The sequence below is a fragment of the Hippoglossus stenolepis genome, chromosome 19 (genome assembly GCF_022539355.2).
Source record: "Hippoglossus stenolepis isolate QCI-W04-F060 chromosome 19, HSTE1.2, whole genome shotgun sequence".
Lineage (NCBI taxonomy): Eukaryota > Metazoa > Chordata > Actinopteri > Pleuronectiformes > Pleuronectidae > Hippoglossus > Hippoglossus stenolepis.
In genome coordinates this window covers 19,972,849-19,997,092 of record NC_061501.1, presented here as the reverse complement: position 1 = coordinate 19,997,092, position 24,244 = coordinate 19,972,849, and the positions used below count along the sequence as shown (strand labels likewise).

The window sequence follows — 24,244 nt, the reverse complement described above, 5'->3', positions numbered from 1 at the left end:
TAATATATCGTCTGAACGTCTCATTGTGAGAACATCTCAACACCTTCAGGTCCTTCAGAGATCAAAGCTGGAGGTCAAAGGTCAAAGTTCACAGACATACGAGTCCTAAAAATGTCTTGTAATTGAAGCTGGTTGTCTGAGACATCAAATCTGCCGGGCGCTAATCCTTTTTATAATTATAATAATTTAACTGAAATTTTCTTTCTTATATTTTATTGCTTTTATTTATTAATAGTTTTTAATCTGTGTGATGGCATGACTGCGAAGGAGAGAGACACAGTAGGTGAAGAGCTGTGGGCTGACACACACACACACACACACACACACACACACACACACACACACACACACACACACACACACACACACACACACACACACACACACACACACCTCGGTGGTCACACTTCATTACTGGAGGTCCAGGGGGTTGGGGAGAGTACAGGGGGAGAGGTGGCCAGTCGCTGCCCAGGAGAGGTGCACTGACCCTGGGCAGGAGATGAGCCGTGCTGCCTCCGTCCCTCTGGAGGAACTGAGTTCATCAATAAGTCGACGGATTCTTTCCTCCGCTCCCGTCTCTCCATCCCATCACTCCTTTATCTTCATATCACTCTTTCCTTCCAGCACTTTCTTTTACCTCCCTCCTTTCTTCACTTTCTTTTTGTATGTGCAGCCCTTCTTCCTCTTTCCTTCTTCCTTCCATCTTTCCTTCCATCTCTTCTTTTCTCTCTTCTTCCTTAAACATCAGTCTTTTTCCTGTGTTTTTTTCTTTTTCTCTCTGGTTTCATTATTTCTCAAACTTTTTTAAATCCCTCCTTCCTTCCATGGTTGTTTCTTACCTGCCTAGTGCTTCCTGTCTCTCCCCATCATTTCTTCCTCCCTCCCTATCTCCTTCCTCTTCCTCCCTCCCTATCTCCTTCCTCTTCCTCCCTCCCTATCTCCTTCCTCTTCCTCCCTTCCTATCTCCTTCTCTTCCTCCCTCCCTATCTCCTTCCTCTTCCTCCCTCCCTATCTCCTTCCTCTTCCTCCCTTCCAATGTTCCTTTCTTCTTTCTCTGTTCTCCTGTCTGCCCTCCAACAGTCACTTGAAATGTTCTTTATTAGTGAGGACGAGGGTTGACAATGAAAACGTTTAGCAGGGACAGAGTAACCGCTGTGTGAACCTGCACACACCCCACTGTGTGTGTGTGTGTGTGTGTGTGTGTGTGTGTGTGTGTGTGTGTGTATGTGTGTGTTGGTACCTGGAAACAGACGTGCTGCTGGACGTCCTGTACTCTGAACTGTTTGAGGAAACGTTCGTCCTGACTCCAGAACAGTCGGATGTCTTGGATGCCGTACAGGACCATAGCCAGTCTCTCCAGCCCGAGACCAAAGGCCCAGCCCAGCTTGTTCCCCGCCCCCGCTGCAAAACACCAAACAACAGATAAGAAACATGAACAAAACATTCCAACGGTTCATTTCAGCACATTCACCAGCAACCTGCAGGAACCAGCAACATGCAGGAACCAGCAACCTGCAGGAACCAGCAACCTGCAGGAACCAGCAACCTGCAGGAACCAGGAACCTGCAGGAACCAGCAACCTGCAGGAACCAGGAACCTGCAGGAACCAGCAACCTGCAGGAACCAGCAACCTGCAGAAACCAGCAACCTGCAGGAACCAGCAACCTGCAGGAACCAGCAACCTGCAGGAACCAGCAACCTGCAGGAACCAGCAACCTGCAGGAACCAGCAACCTGCAGGAACCAGGAACCTGCAGGAACCAGCAACCTGCAGGAACCAGGAACCTGCAGGAACCAGGAACCTGCAGGAACCAGCAACCTGCAGAAACCAGCAACCTGCAGGAACCAGCAACCTGCAGGAACCAGCAACCTGCAGAACCCAGCAACCTGCAGAAACCAGCAACCTGCAGCAACCAGCAACCTGCAGGAACCAGCAACCTGCAGGAACCAGCAACCTGCAGAACCAGCAACCTGCAGAAACGAGAACCTGCAGGAACCAGCAACCTGCAGGAACCAGCAACCTGCAGGAACCAGCAACCTGCAGGAACCAGCAACCTGCAGAAACCAGCAACCTGCAGAAACCAGGAACCTGCAGGAACCAGCAACCTGCAGGAACCAGCAACCTGCAGGAACCAGCAACCTGCAGGAACCAGCAACCTGCAGGAACCAGCAACCTGCAGGAACCAGCAACCTGCAGGAACCAGCAACCTGCAGGAACCAGGAACCTGCAGAAACCAGCAACCTGCAGGAACCAGCAACCTGCAGGAACCAGCAACCTGCAGAAACCAGCAACCTGCAGGAACCAGCAACCTGCAGAAGCTATGAACCTCTGCAGGAGCTATGGATCTTTGGAAGAACTAATAACCTTTACAGGGACTTTTAAACTTTGCACATTACACTTAATACACAAGTATGGAGCCTGGAGAGGAGCTGGAGATATGTGAGACAGTTCTGATTAGATCGATGTGTAAATGAGTCTGTCACACATCAGGTGTCACAGCTCAAATCAAACATGGCTGAACGCACAGAAATCAAACCGAAAACTACACAAACTCTCTGTAATCTGTGACTGTGGACCGGCAGCAGGTGTGTGTGTGTGTGTGTGTGGTGTGGTGTGTGTGTGTGTGTCTGTCTGTGTGTGTAAGCAGTCAGCAGCTGCTGTTACTTACTTCAGTGGACTCCTCTGTATTATTCAACACTTCAACTTAATGCTGTCAATAAATCTATACAACCTTATCTGAATGCCTCCCACACACACACACACACACACACACACACACACACACACACACACACACACACACACACACACACACACACACACACACACACACACACACACACACACACACACACACACACACACACACACACATTATTTCTGGATACACTATTGAGCCCTCTGCTCTTGCTCTGTCAGGGAGGATGATTCCCTGAAGGCAACCAGCAGGCTGCTCAAGGGCACTTGTGCAGTCATGGCTGCACAGGGTCAGAGGATTGTGATGAGCAATATGTAGACGACATGTAGAGAAGCTGCAGGCTTCTAGTTAAATTAGACTTCTTATGATCATAATGAGCAACATGAAGATCTATGTCGATACCACAGATATGACAGAATATCTGTGGTTTTGAAGATAAACCTGGAAACACCACGTTATCGTTCAGATTACAGACAGAGACGGTGGGAGTCTGTCTTTACCACAGACGAGCTGAATTAATTCTGACATTTGGAAGAAGTGTTAAATTACTGTTGTTATAGTCAAGACCTACCAATATATATATATATATATATCAGGTATTATTTCAACATATTCAAATTTATTTGACATTTATTTTCCTGGAAGAAAGAACATTGAGCGACTTCAGGTTGTGGAGCGCTGTCTACCGATGTTATGTCAGAGTCTAGGAGAGTAAAAACTTTGTGGATGTTTTTCACTGCACACAGCTCTACAATAAAACCATTTATATTAATTTATATACACAGAGATGATTTGTGTTGTGAGAGGTGTTGACATTGTGTTGGGACAAATAAGACAATGTTGGAGCACCACAGTCAGAGTATTTAATGGAAGCAGCACGCATTTGTTTTACTTTGGAGACTAAATGATTTTCTGTCACCTCACTTTGTTCATGACATTAACTTTGACCGTGCAACACAAACTTTATTGATACGATCATGTAAAACAGACAAATAAACAATGTGTGTACGACTCTTTTCCTCTGATTCCAACTTTATCCTCTAATGGACAAAACCAACACTGACACCAGGTCAGTGTCTGCAGATACTTTGAAACTGCATGTAAATGTCCTGAAAATGTAAAATACTGTTTCACTATAAAACACTGTCAGCAGTACTGTCAGGTGAAGTTGGCCACTAACCTTCAGAAGCCTCCATCTTCACTTTGTGCCATCAATCATTCTGCTGGAGTTTTTCAAACAGCACATTTCTCATTTCAGAACAAAACTCTTCAGCTGCCTGGAGGCAGGTCAAAGCAGAGGGCCAACGCTCAGAGGAATGGAGGATTATGGGTAATTCTGGGGATTTCAGCCTGGGTTGCAGATAAGAGGGAAGTGGTGTCTCCCTCTGGGATGCAGACTAATTGAGACAAACCCGTTTCCTCTCTGATGTGTCGACCCTCCAGAATCTGCGTCCGTGACCTCTGTTCGGGTCGTGATCCGCAGTTTGAGAAACACAAGATGGAAAACCTTCAGCAAGAGAGTGAAACCGTCGGGATCGAATTCACAAGGTGAATCTTTCTGAAACCGACTTCACAACTCAAACCCACGGTTCATCAGCCTCCTGCACTCCTCAAGTTTCAGGGTCACCTTTTAAAGGCAGCTTCTCCGAATTATTTTCATATAAGAAACCTGAGATGATAATGTTTTAATACTGTCTCTAAAGTAAAGCAATAAATGATCCAAAAGTTACACGACCCAAAGTCGACGGATATGAGTGACGAGCAGGAGGTGAAGAGTTTTAAAAGTTGCCTGCTGATTTAAAGTTGGCAGCCATGATTTTCACCACAGTCACCAAAGTCATTGGGATTCATCCTCTGGGCTGAATGTCTGAACGTCTGAACGTCTGAACCACATCTCAACCACACGCTGAGAGTGAAGCCACGGCATCGATGCCTCAGCTGTCAATCATGATGTTTCAGCCGGTTTCATACCATTAAATAATACAATAATAAATAAATATGAAAGAGACCGAATGTGGAGATCAAGGCAGCACCGTGTGTCAACGTGAGTGGGACGCTCAGTAACACTACTGTGTTAATCCTGTTCTTTATCGTCAGTGTTTCACATGTGAAGGCTTCAAACCCTCCTCCTCCTCCTCCTCCTCCTCCTCCTCCTCCTCAGGACTGAGGAGGACTTAACAGGTGAGATCGATGTGGATTCACAGCTTTTAACTGGATCCAGCAGCTCAGTCCTTCACAGGCAGAGTGAACGTAATCAACCTATCAGACGCTGATCAATACCTGCAAATCAGACGCTACATGGGGTTAGCTCCTCACGCTTTGCATCGTATCAATGGAAAACTGGGGTTTCACAAAAATGATCAAAACACGTCCAGAGCTAAGATTCTGTTTTTGGTTATTTTAGTGGAAAACAAGCAAATGTGTCCTTTACGTTTTATTCTAAAATAAAATGCATCCTTCCATTCCCAGCAGGTGGTTCCCTCTTGGGCCAACCTATCCCAGGATGCATTGCACGGTGGTGATGATGCTAACAGGCTAGCTACCTGGGTGCCTGGGCTGCAGCATCTCTAAGTAGCTAACGATGTAACGGTAGGAGCAGGACAATGTGGTGACGGGTTATAAATCCTCCGTAGACCGGACTGTCTCAGTTCAGCCTTCGGGAAGCTGCGTCTGTAGGTGGAGTCCCAACTCCAAAGTCATCATGTGACTGATGACGCTTCGCTTTCTGAACCTGCCAATCTGAATAACTGCTGCTCCCAGGAAGCAGGTTGAGGAGAAGAGTGAGTGGTTTTCTATCCTCGCCTCAAAGTTAAAAACAACTTTTGTTTCCTCCAACGAGTAAAAACTAAAATCCCCTCAACCAATCAGATTCAAGTCTTTAGGTAAACGTTGTTCACATCAGACAAGAAGCCGGTGATTCATGGTTTAACGATACTTAACGAGGAACTGGAGACTTGTTGAACGTGTGAACGCATCTTTAAGGATGCGGATGTTTGCCGACGGCCACTGAGCCGGTGGAGAGGAAACAACCCTCTGAGCCACCAGAGCACAGATTACATTCCAACATCTTCACTGTGACACGACTCTGCAGAGAGAAGTAGCTGTGTGTCGCAGCGCCGGAGCCACAGGCGGGTTTCTGGCTTCAGACTCGTGGGTCAGCTCCTGCGTGAGGAGTGGGCGGCGAGGCTCGGGATAGAATCTGGACATTCCTCTAAATATTTGTGCGCGGGGGCGTTTATATGGCTCGGCACTAATATTCAAACACACCCACGGGCTCACAAACATGCACACAAAACAAGAGGGAGGCGGACGCCGAGCGGGAGGGAGAATTACCTGCTCTGATTGGAAATGCTTCTGCTTGTTATGATGATGTGTAACCTGCCTGCCCCCGTCGTAGGTTTGTGCACGAATCCACAAAGAATCCGTGCACGCTAACACACGCAGACACACGCAGACACACACAGACACACACAGACACACACAGACACACACAGACTTCCTTTACATCCTGGTCTCGTCAGCCACAGTCCAATCAGCAGCCGGGGAATGTGGTTTCTATGCTAATGAGCGTGGGGTCGAGGGGTCGCAGGAGATGAGGGAACACACTAGAATAAATCTCCACTTCATGATAACTCACAATCTATCAGATCTGCGACCCTTCTCCTCCTCACTCCTCCTCTTCAAGCCCTTTCTCCTCCTCCCCTTCACTTCTCCATACTCCTCCTTCACCTCCCCTCCCCTCCATCACTTCTTTGTATTCCTCTCTTTTCCTTACTGCGAAATCTCTTTAGCGTCTCTCATCTTATTTCCCCTCGTTGTGCTTTTCATCCTTTCTTCTCCTCCTCCCTCATTCTCTTCCATCTTTCTCCATTATCCTCTCTGCTTCTCTTGTTGAGCTTTTTCTCTCATCTCATCTTTTATCTCCGGCCTCATCTTTCATCTTTCATTTGTCAACAGACAAAAATTATAAACTGACATCAGTTATTTTATCCGGGAAGGAAACAAAAACAAAAAACTAATTATTTTGACAAACCTATCAATTAATTAAAGTTAAATCAATAAGGTGAGAGATGGAGACGTCACACACACACACACACACACACACACAACTATCACTATTAAACACACAATCAATACTCGATCGATACAAGATCTCTACAATACAAAGTCAACATGAGAAGCTCTCTCTCTCTCTCTCTCTCTCTCTCTCTCTCTCTCTCTCTCTTTCTCTCTCTCTCTGGTTTCAGTTCCTCCCTGATGCATCATTTTTCGTCAGTTTCTCTTTTCCTTGCTCGCCCCTCATCTGTCTCCATTGCTCCTAATTATATTTGCCATGAATATATTTATGAGTGCATTATTGGAGAGGTGCGGTGGCGGCCGTTGTGGTTTTAAGCTGCAGGATCATGATTAAGTGCTCTGATTACAGAGCCGTGATAGAGAACACCACCTGTATTACAGAGTGGCTGCAGCGTTCTGCAGGTGGACATGGACTTTTTACTCTGAGCTCCGATGTGATTTAAAACCAAATTCAAACAATAAAAAAACAGCATGAACCAAAAGTCAATTAACCTGGTCTATAAACTGGGTGAGTTGGGTGGTTGGACAGGAATATAAACGGGAGATTATGGGATGTAGGACTTGTCTATACACTGGAGATTATGAGATCTTCGATTAGTGTTTAAACTGAATATTTTGAAATGTTGGACTGGAATATAAACTGGAGATTGTGGACTTTTGGCCAGGTGTATAAACTGGAGATTGTGGACTGTCGGACTGGTGTATAAACTGGAGAGAGGGCCCCAGAGGTCTATAACCTGAATGTGTGATGCTCCTGATTCCTCCACAGACTCGAACACTGCAGTTGCAGGGTTTGAACTCTCTGGGAGCGAGCGTTCTCCGAGTCGGAGCAGGGAGTGTTCGTCTGAGGAGGCGGAGTCTGGATCATGTCGACCACGGGGATCGACAGTGTGAGAGCTGCTGCTCGTCTTCCACAGCTGTCGGCAGAGTTAGTGACGCCGAGGCTAATGAAGAGCTCAACCCGAGAAGAGATCATCACACATCTGACGCATCAGACACTGACGTACAGCGGCCGAGAGAGACGCCTGTTCAAGAGTCAGAGTGTGTGTGTGTGCATCACTGAAAATGAGCTGCAGTGTGGCACAAACACACACACACACACACACACACACACACACACACACACACACACACACACACACACACACACACACACACACACACACACACACACACACACACACACACACACACACACGTCAGCCAAAACACATTTTACGATGCAGAGTGAGGATAAATCGCCTGAGAGCAAACGTCGCTGTTGTGGTGTGTGTGTGTGTGTGTGTGTGTGTGTGTGTGTGTGTGTGTGTGTGATGTAACAACCACAGCTCTCACATGCCAGACACCTCCTCTTCAGATATTCAGGAAAGATTAGTGTTGGCTGTAGTGATCTGTGTGTGTGACGCTGTATCTTCGTCCGTCAATGACGTCACTGTTTAATGATCAGGTGACGGATCACGTGTGTGTGTGTGTGTGTGTGTGTGTGTGTGTGTGTGTGTGTGTGTGTGTGTGTGTGTGTGTGAGTTCAGATTCATTTAGTTCTCAAACTGTCACTGAGCTCAAACAGCAGACGACATCAGAGCAAAGACAAAACATCACAGGACGTTAAACTAAAGCTTAAAGAACAAAGGAGCAGCCGTCAGGCTCTCATCACAGACACTCGACCACACCGAGCTACAGCTCCGGAGAAGAGAAGCGTTCGTACCGGAGATGATTCGCCTTCAGTGTCGTCCATCTTTATTTACACTTTATGAAGCAAACAGCCAAAGTTGATTCAAGAGATTAAAACCCGACAAACAAGGTTAAAAATAGAGGAAATGATCAAAGAGAATTAAAACAGCTGCAGATGTTATGTCAGACGTTAAAGTGACGAACATGAGAAGTTCTAAAACTGGTTATTGACGTCACTGTATGAAAAACTGATTCAAGATTCTTTCTTTCCTCAAGACTCTTTTCATTATTTGTCACTGATTCTGATTCTCCCTCGTTTTTCCTTCTCTTCATATCCCTCCACTTTCAATTATACTTCCTGTCTGTCAGTTTTTCTTTTCTGCACCTCCTCCTCTTCCATCACTCATTTTTCAGTTCTCTCTCTCTCTCCCCCTTGTCTCCACCCATCTCCTCTCTCCTCCTCCTCCCTCTCTAATCCCCTCAATTTAAATCTCTCCTCTTCTCCCTGCACCTCTCCATCACTCTTTCCTCCTCCTCCTCCCTTCACCTGCACAGAGTTCACTCCTCCTCCTCACCTAATCCATTTTTTCTCCCCCACGTCTCCACCATCACTCCTTTGTCTCTTTAATTCCACCTGCACTCGTTCCTTCTTGCTTCACCTCCTCCTTCATCCCTCCATCCACTTAAATGCTCTTAACAGACAAACACAGACGAGCCCCTCTTCACTTGCTCTTCCTGTTCAGGATTTCTCTTTCTAACTCACTGTGGTTTTCACATTAGGGATCTTGCAGCTTCGCCTTTTAGTCCAAATCAAATGATTCAGCTCCACGCTGGTCGGCCTGGTTCCTTTCAACGGTCTCGGGTTGATAAATATATATATATCAATAAATATAAAAATCCACTGCAAAAGTTCAGTTTTTAAATTCCATGGGCCGAACATTGTGGGGGGGATATTCACAACCCATCAGAGATCATGGTGGTTGCCATAGAGATGAGTATACGTCCAGGTGACAGAGTGATGTGGAAACAAGGCGTCAGACGTTCAGCGTGATGACAACCGGGTTCTCATTCATGAAAATACAGCCGCTCATAGTTATTGGAAACACACAAGTTTATAATTTCTTTGGCTGCACAATCAACACGGCACCATCTTCCCCACTGGCCAGATTCCACTGCCTGCGACTTCCTCTCCTCTTTAACGCAGAGGATGAGATTCAGCACAGTCGTAGTTTGGTGCTTGACATGTTTGCCGAACAGGGAAGGAAACGCTGCAGTAATTAATTTGAAATATTACCGAAGCCGTTGTTCTGTCCATTAACTGACTACATTTCAAAATAAAAGCACCTCCTGTAAGAGAGGGAAGCTGGCTCCTCCATCAGTCCCAGTTTCAGACCAGTCCTCCGAGGCTCATGTCTTCACCACACACTCATCCATCACCATTAGCAGTCCTAAATTGACTTCTGCAGCCCCCCCCCACCAAAGACTCCCAACACTATGATTTATAGATGGACTCTCACTGGCAGCTCCGTGGAGGGAGATATAACTGCAATGCACCATGGGAGAAACCAGTGGGGAAACGGACATTTGCTGGTTTAACATTTAAAATCTGAAACAATAAACTGTGGAACTGATGTCACTTCTCTTGTGGTAGAAAACTTTCTGCAGTGGAAAACGTATTGGATCAGAAAATGTTTTATTCAACTTCATTCAACGAAGGAAAGAATAAAACCTCACACAACCAGATTCACTACAAACTGTGGAACAACTGAGAACTGCTCGGTTAATGCTTCCTGAGGTTTTCAGCCACAGACGAGTTTTTAAATGCTCTGAAGCACGAGAATCCCTCGACTTCATATTCATGTTGTTTTACTCAGAAAGGGAAAGTGGAACGCAGAGCAGTGTGGGGATCAATGCTTGGCTCGAGGGCACTTCGACAGGTGGACAGGAGGATCCAGGTTTTCGTGACTCATCTCTTCGTCACTGTTTCTGTGCAGAACTTTTTCCTAACACAGTTACAAAGTGCTGATTGTGGCGTCGGGAGAAATTTCATTTTGTGCGACTGTTTCAGTCATTGTCACCCCGGACGCGAGCGCAGACTTCGTGTCTGAAATGTTAAGCGTGAACTGTCCCCGCGGCGCGAGCGCTGCTTAGAATTGGCCTCCAGTAATGAATATGGATTATGGAAACAATATGTGTTGAAACAGTCTGCGGCGGCCGCCTGTAATTGAGCCTCGCTCCTGAATTAATAATGAGGACGACATAAATTATGCAGAATGATTAGTAACCAGGCAACACAGAGCTTTATGTCGCGGTTTGTAGATCAATATGGTGGGGGGGGGTGGTCAGGGCGACACGAGAGGGAAAAACTGTGTGTGAGTGTGTGTGTGATGTGTGTGTGTGTGTGTGTGTGTGTGTGTGTGTGATGTGTGTGTGTGCATGTGTGTGTGTGTGTGTGTGTGTGTGTGTGTGTGTGTGTGGTTCTCCTTTCAAATCGACTTCCTCTTGGTTTCTGTGTTTGAAGATGTTAAACTGTGAGACGGTGTGAAAACCATCATCTCTGTCTGAGATGCTGCTTCTTAAGATTTCTGCTGATTCTGATCATTTGTTCTGACAAATTCATAACTTCATTCTCACTTAACCTGAAAAATGGGACATTATTTAAATAAAAGGGAATAAAAGTCATCTTGTATTTGCTCTACTGGCTTTTAATGTCAAGACAAAACACCAACGCTTCACTCAGGCTGGTCCAACATCAGTCGCCTTAATCTCACACACACACACACACACACACACACACACACACACACACACACACACACTCTCTCTCAGACAGGTGTGTGAGTGTCACCACACCAATCAGCCATGGCGCAGAGATCAGGCTGTAATTATTGGTGGATTACAGGGAAATGGCCGGGCTCCGGTGAGGTTAGGTGTTAGCTGTTCACGCGGCTTAGCGTCCTGATCCTCTGTCTAGTGGAGGTTAAGACACTTCGTTGTCCGCACAGTGATAATCAACAGTCCCTGTACACCAGCGCAGATTATAAAAAGACTAATGAGAGAGGTGGAGGGCTGCAGAGGCAGTGAGGCTGAGACAGAGAAAGAAAAGGTAAAGATTCATCTTCCGCCTGTTTCCATGACGAACCGTGTGTGAAAATAGTTTAGGAAATGTCTATATAAATAAAAAGGTGGGAAAACTTGGTATGAAAAAATGCTAAACACAACTCGAACAGGAACCAGTGGGAAACAGACGGGGTGACTTCAAAATGAGAAGAACTTTTCAGATCTCTATGAAATCGAGGCGGGGCAGACTAAGGATGTGTTGGGCCACCACAGTCAATAAGAGACTGAGAGACATGTAATCCTGTCGTCCTGCTGTGCACGTGACTGCAGAACCTCCAAACACCCCGAACACCTCCTGTTGTGCTTCTTCCCTGCTTCACTCCTCCTGTTGTGATTATCACAGCTCTCTTTAACCCTTCGCTGTACTTTTCATTAGTGCTCGGGTCCATACGGGAGGATAAACTGTGTCCTCTCTGGACGACAAACTGGATAATGAGACGTGAGAACATCAGCAACAGAAGGAGGGAAATCCCCTCACACCTCCACACACACACACACACACACACACACACACACACACACACACACACACACACACACCACTGAGTGTGTGTGTCTCCTGCCTGCAGAGCTCAGTGTGTCTGCCTCTCCATCTGTCTGCCTCTAACACAGTTGGGAAATGTCGGTCTAAAACCGTTCTCCTCCTGAAACTGACGACGACGCGCTGATCGTCGTCTCTGCAGCGCACTGACAGACATGAAACTGGAACGTTCTTGTTCCAGGTCGAATCCTGTTCATTCGTCTCTCGTTATAAAACCAACATTCAGATGGTTGAAGTCGCTTCTTCACATGACAAACACAAACTACAGAAAATGTGCAGACACTATTTTACACACTTGATGTGTGAAACAGATTTAGAGTTTGACCTGATGATGCACATTGTTTATGTTGTTTACTTGTGGGTAAGTTTGTGTTTATTTGTGAGTGGGTTGTGTCTTTTGTTGCTCTCACTGTTGGTTCGCTCATGTTTCACCAACACAATGGATTAGTTTCACGACGCCACGCTCCATTTTCTCATCACGTCCTGAAGCAAAGTGTCAAACTCGTAAACTGTGACATCAGTTCGCTGCTACTTTTTACACCGTGCTCCACCGGTGCTCAAGCTGGGCCCTTTACGAGCCGAGGAGCTGCACCTGAATGCAACACGAGTCAGGTTCGTCTCCTGGAATGTGACACGACAGCTGACGAGCTTCCACGTGTCGGTACGTACACGCTGCGTGTGACACGGCCTCCTGGTTTTAATTACTCTCCTCTGTTCAAACTCTCCTTGACATTTACTCTGGTTCCATCAAACTCCTCGACCTCCGCTTGTTTTCTGTCCCTGTTACAACCAAACCTCACTGACCTTTCCTCATTTCCCTCCACCACGATGACGGCAGAGAAAAAAGCAAAGAGGACGTTAAATGGCGTCAGACATGATTAATCACCGGCAGAGAGGTGAGGTGATTCCAAACAGTGATTCAACCTGAGCGCTCTGTAATGAGGAAAGAGCCCGGCTGACTATTACCTTAATAAAGACGTCCACGCGTTAATTAGACTGACACGCCTGACTGCACAGTGTGTGTATGACAGTGTGTGTGTCCCTGAGGACGCACTGCTGCTGACGGGGGACAGACTTTGTCTCTTCACACACACACACACACTCTGTGGTAGTGGAAAAGTGTGCAGTAATAATGTATACGTCAGATCGTAACAGAGCCGTCCTCTGTAACGAGTTCTGTAGAGAGCAGCTCCGCCCACCTGCGGCTCATCAGGACAGGACGTCACATAAATGAGACGTCCGAAACTCTGTCTACACTATACACACACACACACACAGAGACACACACAAACACACACACACACACACACTGCACAGACGGATGTGAGCGTCTAGTGAACGACTTGATGTTTAAGACATTAAAACATCGTCTGCTGCAGGACCCGCTCTGAGGACGTCTCTCATGCTGAACCGGACCATGTTCGCTGCAGCAGATGTTAGTTAATCACGCCGGCGAAGCAGCTGCTCCAGATTTCCTCAAATCCGACGTCTTCATGTGGAGTTGAGCCTGATTCAAGGTGTCGATCGCTGCGTCGCTTCAGCTCCTCTCAACTTTCTCTGTTTGTCACTAATCTCTCTGCTTCACTCAAGTTTCCTCAATTTGTTTCCTCTGAAGCTTAATTTCTCAATCATCTTCATCATCTTCATCATCGTTGTGGTTTCAGCCCTGAGCTCCTTCACATATGCTAATTACTTTAAGCTTGTTATTTAGCTTGTTAACATGCATTCATTTGAAAAGTAGTAATAGTTTGAAGAGTGTGATTTATGAATCTGTTGCTCTGCGTTGGAGCGAAGCCTCACGACCCTCGAGCAGGTGAAACCCTCTCACGTCCTGTCGACTCAGTTCTGAGGCTTCAAAGAGACATTTCCTTCGTTCTCAACGAGCCGGCAGCGCTGACGTCCTCCAGATGTCCGACTGTGAAACATGTCGCCTGAGTGACTCTCTTCTGATACGGTTTTAATTCAGCTCAGTTCACAGGCGCTCAGACATCAACTCTGTGGAGAGCGTCTCTTCTTGTCTGCAGCTTCACTTCAGTTTCAGAGACGTTCTTCTTTCTCTCTCGACGCTCGACTCCATCACACTGTGACCTGGAGTTCCCCTCAGAGAGCCACATGTCACGGAGAGAAAATCATTCGCTTCTGGATCTTTTGGTGACTTTTTGGGGGTTTTCCAGGTGACTGCAGTTTTCAACAGGTTTAATCCAAAAGCTAAATTCTTTTTAGAATCATTGTGAATTGTTGTCTTCCTGCAGGTTTCAACCACTAGATGACAGCGGGATCAATAAGGTGTGTTTCCTGCAAAGATTGAAAAGCACTGAACTTTGTGCTACTTTATAAAAGCAAAGTTACATTGATTCAAAAATGACTTGTATGTTCTCCAACAGTAGTTTTCCAACTCTTGACACTTCAGCTTTCAGAGCTCTGGCCTCAAACTGATCCAGCTTCGAACCACCAACCTTTGTCTTCTTCTATTGCTTAATGCTGTCTCTGCTTCCTGTGATTGGTCCAAAGTGTTTTCACTGCAAACCAACAGAACCAAGGTTCAGTTTGACCCAGACCCAGAACTCCTCTCCTGGTCGGACTAAAGGTTGGTCCGTTGGTCTGGACCGTGCTCGGAGGAACCTTTCACATTCTAGAACAAACTGCTGCTTCAGTTTCAGTAGAAGCGCCTTAGACTGACAGCTGAGGGGAACAGTTCTGTTTTACGTTTTGTCAGGTGTCTTCATCGCCCTCAGCTACATGAAGAAAACAGAGTGAGACAATGTGACCCACATGTCCTCTTATCGAGACATTTTTAGCCTTACAGGTGCATTAAAGGTTACACACTCAGTCAGACAGCGACATGAAGTCTTACACTGGGAGCAGACGAGTCATTAAGCTCCTCTCAGACTTCGTCCTTCGTGGAGGTGGAATCACTTCTTTCCTGTCACACTGAGGAAAAAGCTACACCTGTGACCTTCTTCCTCTCAAGCCGACACCGTACATGTTCTTCACTTCAAGGCCCGAGAGCTGCAGCGAGACACCAGCTCGCTGCAGCTCTGTACGCACCGAGGCACAAATGAGCTGAAAAGGTGAAGCGGCGGTTCATCCAGAGAGGATTCGCTGTTTCCGTTCATTCATACACTCGTTCACCTGCTGCTGAGGAAATCCACTCACACACGACCAGACAGCAGCTGATCATCACAGCCCAGGAGCACAGCCAATCGCAGCACAGGCACAGGACGGGCCTCCTGCAGGATAGGACAAATAGGTTTTCGGGCATAATCGTGTGGACGAGGATTAAAACTGATTAAGAGCCGAAACGCTTGTGTGGACAGAGATCGATTCAGTGTTTTAAAACGTAGCTTAAAACACAACCCCGGAGATTCCAAACTCAAATGGGACCAGCTGCGCTTCCAAGAGTCTCCGATCTAGAGGCTGATGAACTGTGGAGCTGTGTGGAGTCGTATCCTGAGTCAGACAGAGTCCATCCCTGATGCAGCTCATGTTAAACTGTGTCAACAACAGTTTTTCAAACCGTCTCACTGAGGCTCTGTCGTCAGTGAGACGGAGAGTAGGAGGCTGCAGAGACGACTCTCAGCTCCACTCCGTGTTTGACCTTGTCGTGGCTCAGTGGTTCAATTAAAATCAGCCGCTCTGTTGTTCAAAGACGAGTCTCCAGCAGGCGGACAGCCTCGCCGACAGATGGACACATACAGTAATTGTATCTTATGGTATCTGAGGCTCTGGTATGTCTTGTTATTCTCCGCTCTCCAGATGAAGTGTATCTGCCGTCACCGTGGAGACTCGGAGAGACAACATGGCAGCTCCGCTCTGTCTAAACATAGACATCAAAGCTCAGCGAGTCGCTCGGCCTTCAAATTAACCTTATGCCGGCGGCGAACACGACGGCGGTGAGGAGCGCTGATGAAGCTGCAGGAGCCGACTGCCTCAGACACATCACGACCGAATGGCTGAGCTGAACCCCCGCTGTCAGTGTGACGACTGACGACTTGATGATTTGATGATTTGATCAGCGAGCGCTGAGACGGTGGATTCTGGATCTGTCAGACATGTCAATATCCACCAGAGTTTCCTGGAGACAAATACAAATCTGGTTTCTCCATTTACCATTTAATCAGTCTTCCAGAGAATATCCGAATGAGGACATGTTTGGAAGTTATGAAGAAAGTTTCCAGGTTATTTCCTGTTAAATAAATCCCAGCCAGACGCTGAAGATTCATTTACAGGCTGCGGCATAAACTGCTACAGACCACAGACTGTAAATAAAGACGACGTCACGTCACTTCCTCCAGAAATGAAGCTGAAATACCTCGGACACAAACGCTGCCACCTTGTGGTGATGACGTTATTCACAGTCAGTCTGTGCAGCAATGATCGTGAAGTCGTGTGGTTCAGGCTTCTCTTCGTCTGTATCGGACGAAGGTTTATCGCCCATTCAGGCTGAGAGACGTTTTCAAACACAAGTTGGTAACGATAGGTGGGGGGTGAATCACAGGGTAACTCACGATACGTGATACATGGACCATGAGAACAATAATATCATGATACAGCCATTCTGCCGAAATCAATATATTGGTACACAATCAAACTACCACAGATGAAAGTGACCAAACATCAGATCTCATGTGATTCCTGTCGACACCGTCATGAAACACTGATCTGATTCTGTCATGTGAGATATAATATCCACATTAATACTGTCAACAGCTTGTTTTTATGATTAAACTGTTCAGACTGTGACACATGAACAAACCCGTCAGCAAAAAGTCTGCTGAATGAAAGAGAGACTGAAGAGAGGATGAGGAATTATACAACTTTTAAAGATTTGTGTTATTAAATCGTCCTCGTCGTCTCCTCGTCGTCTCCTCTCACCTCATTATTTTCATTATTTACATTACATCTCTCTCTGTCTCCACCCGCCCACCACGTACTGGGGTTGACATCAAACGCTGCTGAAGTAGACTCCTCTATTAGAACCGACCCGAGAAACCACAAACACTCGACAACACACGGCTCATTAAACAACACTGACTCCGCAGCCACAAGTGTGTGTGTGTGTGTGTGTGTGTGTGTGTGTGTTGTCTTCATTAGTAAATCTCTGCAGGGTTAGACCCTAAAACAACTGTAGCAGGAATATACACATATATGAAGTCGAGTAAATACAAACAAACATCATGACGTCACTGTGACATCATCAGAACACACACACACACACACACACACACACACACACACACACACACACACACACACACACACACACACACACACACACACACACACACACACACACACACACACACACACACACACACACACACACACAAACACAAACACACACACACACGATGCATCAAGTCTGTCGTGATGGGGATGAAGGTGGATGACGAAGAGGAAGATGGTGATGACGAGGATGGCGTGGCAGGAAGGTGGCGTGTGATGACATCAGTGTGGACGGGGCTCGGACCAGCTGTCGGTCAGTGAGATTCATTCATCCCAGTGAATAACGAGCAGAGGACAGAGCAGCCTACACACAATCTGTGTGTGTGTGTGTGTGTGTTGTGTAATCCTCGTCATGTAACACACACATGCTGAGTCAGCGCAGAGATAAAAATGGACACAGACTCATCTGCCACACAAAAACAAACCTGTGAACATTTTTCTAAAAACAGGCCAAACTGTTTCTTGGTCACTGATCCGACTGCGACACGACGACGACTTAATCGTTCAGACAAACCCGAACATGACGGATCAGTGACGTGTTCGATGTCAGGCTCAACACGTGTGTGCTGACGACTGGAGGAGCGTCTCGGCGGCCGACTTCCCCTCTCCCCTGATTGGTCACTTTCACCACCCACCGTCTCCCACCTGTCTCCCACCCTCCGACAGGAAGAGCCGCCAATCACAGCTAACTGCCTGTATTTAAAGCAGGAGACGTCAGCGCCGGTCCGAACCCACAGGGCGAGTCCATCGACCGGTTTGCTGGTGTTAACGTCACATTGTGTCAAACTGAACCTTTGTGGTTGTTGAACATGTAAAAAATGCTTCAAATCATCTCCAAAGATTTGTGTTAAACGTTTGAATCCTGATCCAAAGCACCAGTTTCTACATAAAGACGATCAACGACCTCGTCCTGAGCCTAAAGAGTTTGAATGTGACACAGTGTTTAAGTTGGGACACTTTTCAGTGTGAAACCAGCAGTGAGGTTTAATATTCAAATACATCAACACGCCTCCATGAATTTATCAGACCTCGGTGCAGTTAACGTTATTTATTCTACAATAAAGATGTGGCTGCTGTGAATGTCAACCTGCTGCTGCGTCGTCTTGTAAATTACAGCTTCACTTCATGTGTTAAAGTGAATTAACATCTTTCTACAAGTCAGAGTGGGTTTTTAAGATCGACTCTCTTTACAGCGTGGAGCCCGGGCAGAGCCAGACCTGTAAACATGAGCGAGCGTCCCCGACGGCAGCAGAGTCTTCACAGGACAAATCCCAGAGCCGCTCGTTAGGACACTAAAGCTCCGACAAACACCCAGAGAGGCTGCGGAGTCACCGCCACGGCAGCGGGTCGGGGATTTGTGCTGCGTCGATGATGTCATACGAAAGGATCTGGGGCCTCTTGTCTCCAGATCTGACGGAGACTTGTTCGCTGTGAACCGTGAAGCCCCGGGATGAACGCCGGCTCAGCGGGAGCACAGCTCGCTGCCTGCAAGCAATAACACTCTGCTCCACCTCGGCACTCAGGGTTTACAGAATATATCAGAGGCAGCTTTTAACGCGGAGCTTCGTTTTACTTTTTATTAAGTTGGTGCCACTTTTTAATAAATGTGGACGTTATTTAGTCAGAAACTGAGTCGTTTCATCCAGCTCTCTACTTAGTGCTTTGGTTTTTTACATTTGGAGACTTTTCCTAAAGGAACATTCAAAATAACTTTTTGCTCCATAACTTTTAAATGAGAGATTCACTTTTAACTTTTATCCATCATGAGACACGAGATTTGATCGAGTTGTTTAAAAAACATAAATTTCTCAATAACGCAGAAAAATAAGCTTTTGTGTCGACAACGCAAAGAATTTACCAAACTGTTGTAGAATGTAGTGACATCTAGTGGTGAAGTGTCGTGTTGCAGCTGAACACCCCCCCCCTTCTAAACATGAAGAGAACCTGTGGTAGCTTCAGTTGTCATAGAAACTCAAAAGGTTTAGTTTGTCCAGTCTGGGCTACTGTAAAAAACATGGCTGCCTCCGTAGAGAGGATGCAAATATAAAGTATTTAAATGTAAAGTACGTCAATATAAAGTATTTAAATATGAAGGGCCCATTCTAGGGTGAAACAAACGTGAAATCTATTGAACAACCTCCCAGATTATGATCCGTCTCATGAGTCACTGAGGAGACGCAGTGATGTCAGCTGATGAACAGATGAGGTTAAAAGACACCGACTCGTACTAAACTTAGAAAAATCGTGATTGGCTTGTCGCCAACAGACGCGACATTATGGCGCTGATTAAAGCCGACCTGATTCTGACGGGACAACAGACCCGGAGCTGACGCCTCACACGCGCCTGTGAGCACGTTTCCCTCTGAATGAAGCGACGCTCTCACATGAAATATGATCTATTTTTATCTGCAGAGTATTTTTAGCAGCAGCAGCAGGGCGTCTCTCTGCAGTTCACTCACACCATGTTAATATTTAACAGTCCGAATAAAAAGTGCTCAGCCAGAAAATACTGTTCCTGTTGTGAGAACATCCATCGACTCCCACACAGACGTGTTTTAAATATCAGGACCCAGTGAAACTACAGGACTGATGTTTCCGTCTCAAACATCAATTCAACATCTTTCTTCCATTGGCTGTTTCTCTTCACCTTCTTTCAAACCACACACATGAAGTCAGCAGATAACATCTCGATGACACGTTATACTGAGGTTCAGCTTTTCACTATCACCTCGTTGTTCATGAAAGTGCATCATCTGTTTATTGGTCTTGATCCACCCAACAGGCTCAGTAACAGCTCGACTGATCCATATCTCAGATGTGCTGACATATGGATCCTGATGTTATCTCTGATAACTTGGTTAGTGTTGGTTTGTCATCAGGATTCCACTAAACCCACAGAGCAGATTTCCAGTAAACAAGTTGGAAGGATCGAACAAGAACTGCTTCACTGTTGCTGTGGATCAAGGTATTTTCTTGAGATAGAACCTTTTGGGTATTTTCACTGATTTCTCACAGAATAATTCATGGATCTGGATGAAAAGCATCAGACTAATTTCTAAAGATGTTTTCAGTCACAGACATTTCCAGTAGTTAGTGTTTGTGAAGCAGCAGCAGCAGGTTGTTCCTGACATGTTGTGTAGTTGGTGTTTGTGAAGCAGCAGCAGCAGGTTGTCGGGTCCGACTCGTTCAAACAGGAACATGTGGGAACATCCAGGCGAGGGCGGAGCCTGTGGAGCAGCAGGAGGCGAGGCCTGTAGAGCAGCAGGAGGCCGGACATGACGTATAAACTCTGCTGTGGAAAGATCAGTGTTGTTGTTTACAGCTCATCCACACCGGCGTCGGCCCTCATCACCAAAAGATCTGGAACCTCCTCGTGTTTCCAAGTGGACGTCTTCGTCTTCTACGTGTCGGTGTTGTCAGGTCTTATTGTGTGTGAGACTGAAGCAGGAGTTCAAACCGACGTAAAGATCCGAGAAACAACATTAGAGTCAGACCTCTCTCTCTCTCTCTCTCTCTCTCTCTCTCTCTCTCTCTCTCTCTCTCTCTCTCTCTCTCTCTCTCTCTCTCTCTCTCTCTCTCTCTCTCTCTCTCTCTCTCTCTCTCTCTCTCTCTCTCTCCTGTTTGTTATGGAGGAAGCTATCCAGGCTGAGATGGATCGCTGCACAAACAAATGTTTGTTCTGCCCAACCCAGAGAGACACACACACACACACACACACACACACACACACACACACACACACACACACACACACACACACACACACACACACACACACACACACACACACACACACACACACACACACACACACACACACATGTCGACTGCATTATTTGTGTGTATATTTGTTTGTGTGTCAGAGAGTGACAAACGTGTATTACTTATTTTTCCATTTTTTTTCTATTGTTATTCAGATGTTTTATGATGAAATCGTGAGAGTGTGTGTGTGTGTGTGTTGTGTGTGTGTGTGTGTGTGTGTCTGTGGGCACCAGCTGTCCACCAGTTAGTACCCTCAATGGGAATATGGGGGTGGAAGGGGTTGGATGGAACACCAATTTTTTTTTACCAATAAGTAAAAGGAGAAAAGCACAAGTGGATAAATAAATGGATGGATGGATGGATGGATGGAGGGATGATGATAAGGAGCAAAAGAGAAAGGAGAAGAGAAGAAAGGATGGAGAGATGATGGAGGAAGAAATGAAGGATAAGGAAATAAGCCTGGACTAGAGACCCGGTGGAAAAAAGATAAAGAGACAAGAAAAGATTGTGGAATGCAAGAAGAAGAAGAAGAAGAAGAAGAAGAAGAAAAGAAGAAGAAGAAGAAGAAGAAGAAGAAGAAAGGAGGAGTAGCAAGGATGGAGGGATGAAAATAGAGAACTAAAATGATGAGAATTAAAAAGTGATGAAAGAAGATGGTGGGATGAGAGAGAAAGAGCAAAATGACAAAAATATTAAATGTGAGGCTGAACAGAAAAGAAGAAATCCATTTGAATTTAGAGGAATAAAGAAAGAATGAAAAGATGGAGGGATGGTGGTGGAGGATGTATAGATGGAGGGATGAAAGGAGCTGCCAATCAGCATTGGGGGGGTCAGAGGTCAGGAGGAAGGGGCGGGTCTTAACAAGCCTGAAACACAAACGAGGAGAGGGGTCGTCACGCTTCAGATTATCTGTCGTTTCCTCTGTACCCGCTTCATCCCTCCATCCTTAGACAGACGGAGGGAAAGAAAGACATAAGATGGAGGGGTGGTGCGAGGGAGAGCGAGGGAGTAAACTGCCGACTCATCAGAAAGAAAAGAGAGACAGAGGGTAAAAGAGGAAGGAAAGCCCCGCGGTTCAATGAGAGAGGGATGGAGGGATGAAAGGGAGGGGAAGGGTCACATGATTTATTCAGAGGAGGGGGAGGAGGGGGATGAGGGGGATTAAGACGGAGAGCTGCCACCTGAACCACACACACGCACGCACAGACACACACAGACACACACGCACACAGACACACACACAGACACGCACACGGTCCCTCAGGACTCGGGGCGGCGGGTTTGAAAGGATGTTAATTGTCACCAACACGACTTTAATCAGATTCCAGCTTCCACCCTCATGACACACACAGACACACAGACACACACACACCCCCATGGGACAGCGGTGCACGTGCCTTCATGTGTGTGTAAATGTATAAATCAGATTTTGGCGTGGAGGTGTGGTCATTAGCGCCAAGTCCCATATGCTGCCTGCCGACTCTGGAGGGAAAGCCCCTGGGACACACACACACGCACAGACACACACACAAACACACACACACACAAACACACACACACACACAATACGCAGCACACACACACACAAGAATGCAAAGAAATTTCTTGTGTGAAAAAAACACACAAAGAAAATGAAGATTAAAACTAAACACCTGTTTAGAAGTATAAGAAAAATAACCAACAAACACACACACACTTAATAAGGAAGCAAATAAACACATAAAAGCAAACATAGATACACAAACTTACACAAAAATACACACTACAAAGAAAAACACAAACAGACATACACACACCTCTGTGCTTCACTGTGTGTGTGTGTGTGTGTGTGTGTGTGTGTGTGTGTGTGTGTGTGTGATGAAGAATAGGTTTCTCCCTCGCTCCACCCTTCACTGATGAAGACATCTATCTCTCTCTTTTTGTCATTTCCATCACTCCCTCCTTTTTTTACTGTCTTCCTCTCCTCACCCCTTATCATCCTTCCTTTTCCTTTATTCACTTGTTCACTCATCTTCTTTTTAATTCCTTCCCTCTTCGATTCTTTTCCTCTTCCTTGGTTACTTTCCTTCCCCATCCTCACTCTGTCCTGCCTCAACTCCTCCTTCCATCCCTTGCCCCGTTCCCTTCCTCCCTGTCTTCTCCTAGCTCCCTTCCTTCTCTCCTCATCCCTGTCTCCTCCCTCTGCTCCCCCAGACTTCAGTCTTTCCCTTCTCTCCATCCAAATCCCATCTTGTTCCCACTTTTCCTCCACTCATCCCTTATTCATACCCCCTCGTTCCCTCCCCTCCTCTTACATCTCTCATTAACTCTCGCTCTCATCACACTGGGCCTCAGGCAACACATATGGCAGCCACGCTTCCACACCATTAAATAACACACACACACACACACACACACACACACACACACACACACACACACACAGGGGTCCCCTGTTGCCGCCTCCTCACGGCGGCGAGGTCCTGCCACTCGTTTAATCTTCCCTCCATCCTTCTCTCCTATCACTATATCTGCTCCCTCTCTCCTTTCCTTCCTCCAAAGTCTCTCCTTCATCCTCACCCCCTTTTCCTCCCTTCCTCCTTCCTCCCTCTCACTCTCTCTCTTCATTACATTTTCTTCTGTGCTCGCTCGCCCCCATTTTCCCCTTTCCTGGCTCTTCCTCAACGTCTCTCACTCTGTGCTCCAGAAAAGTGTGAGTGTGTGTGTGTGAGTGTGAGTGTGTGAGTGTGTGTGTGAGTGTGAGTGTGTGTGTGTGTGTGTGTGTGTCTGTAGCGGAGGAGTGGGGGTGGGTGAATGAGTGGTTTCCAAGGTAGCAGAGCCACACTGCCGCAGTGGATATAGAGGGAGGTGGAGAGGGTGAAGAGAGTTGAGAGAGTGAGAATGAGGATGAAGGAGGCGTTGCACGTGGTGTGTGTGTGTGTGTGTGTGTGTGTGTGTGTGTGTGTGTGTGTGTGTGACAAACTTGACTCCTGCAGTCAAAAGAGTGAGCAAATACAGAGAAGAAGAACGAAAGGACAACAAAGAAGTGTGTGTTGACATCCGAGTGTGTGTGTACGTGTGTATATGTTAATCAACAACACACACACACACACTGTGGAGTGTATTGTAGATGACGTGCAGAGTGACAATGTGTGTTCAGCAACAACTGC

The 24,244-nt window shown here is 46.4% G+C and overlaps 1 protein-coding gene across 2 annotated transcripts in view; it reads right to left on the bottom strand.

The window, feature by feature from the left end:
- Window positions 1–24,244, bottom strand: part of fars2 (phenylalanyl-tRNA synthetase 2, mitochondrial) — a 63,396-nt gene that overhangs the window by 20,132 nt on the left and 19,020 nt on the right. For both annotated transcript variants that reach the window (XM_035142404.2, XM_035142403.2), the window contains exon 9: window positions 1,241–1,401. In XM_035142404.2, coding sequence (XP_034998295.2) covers window positions 1,241–1,401 — 161 coding nt within the window. The remainder of the gene's footprint in view (window positions 1–1,240; window positions 1,402–24,244) is intronic.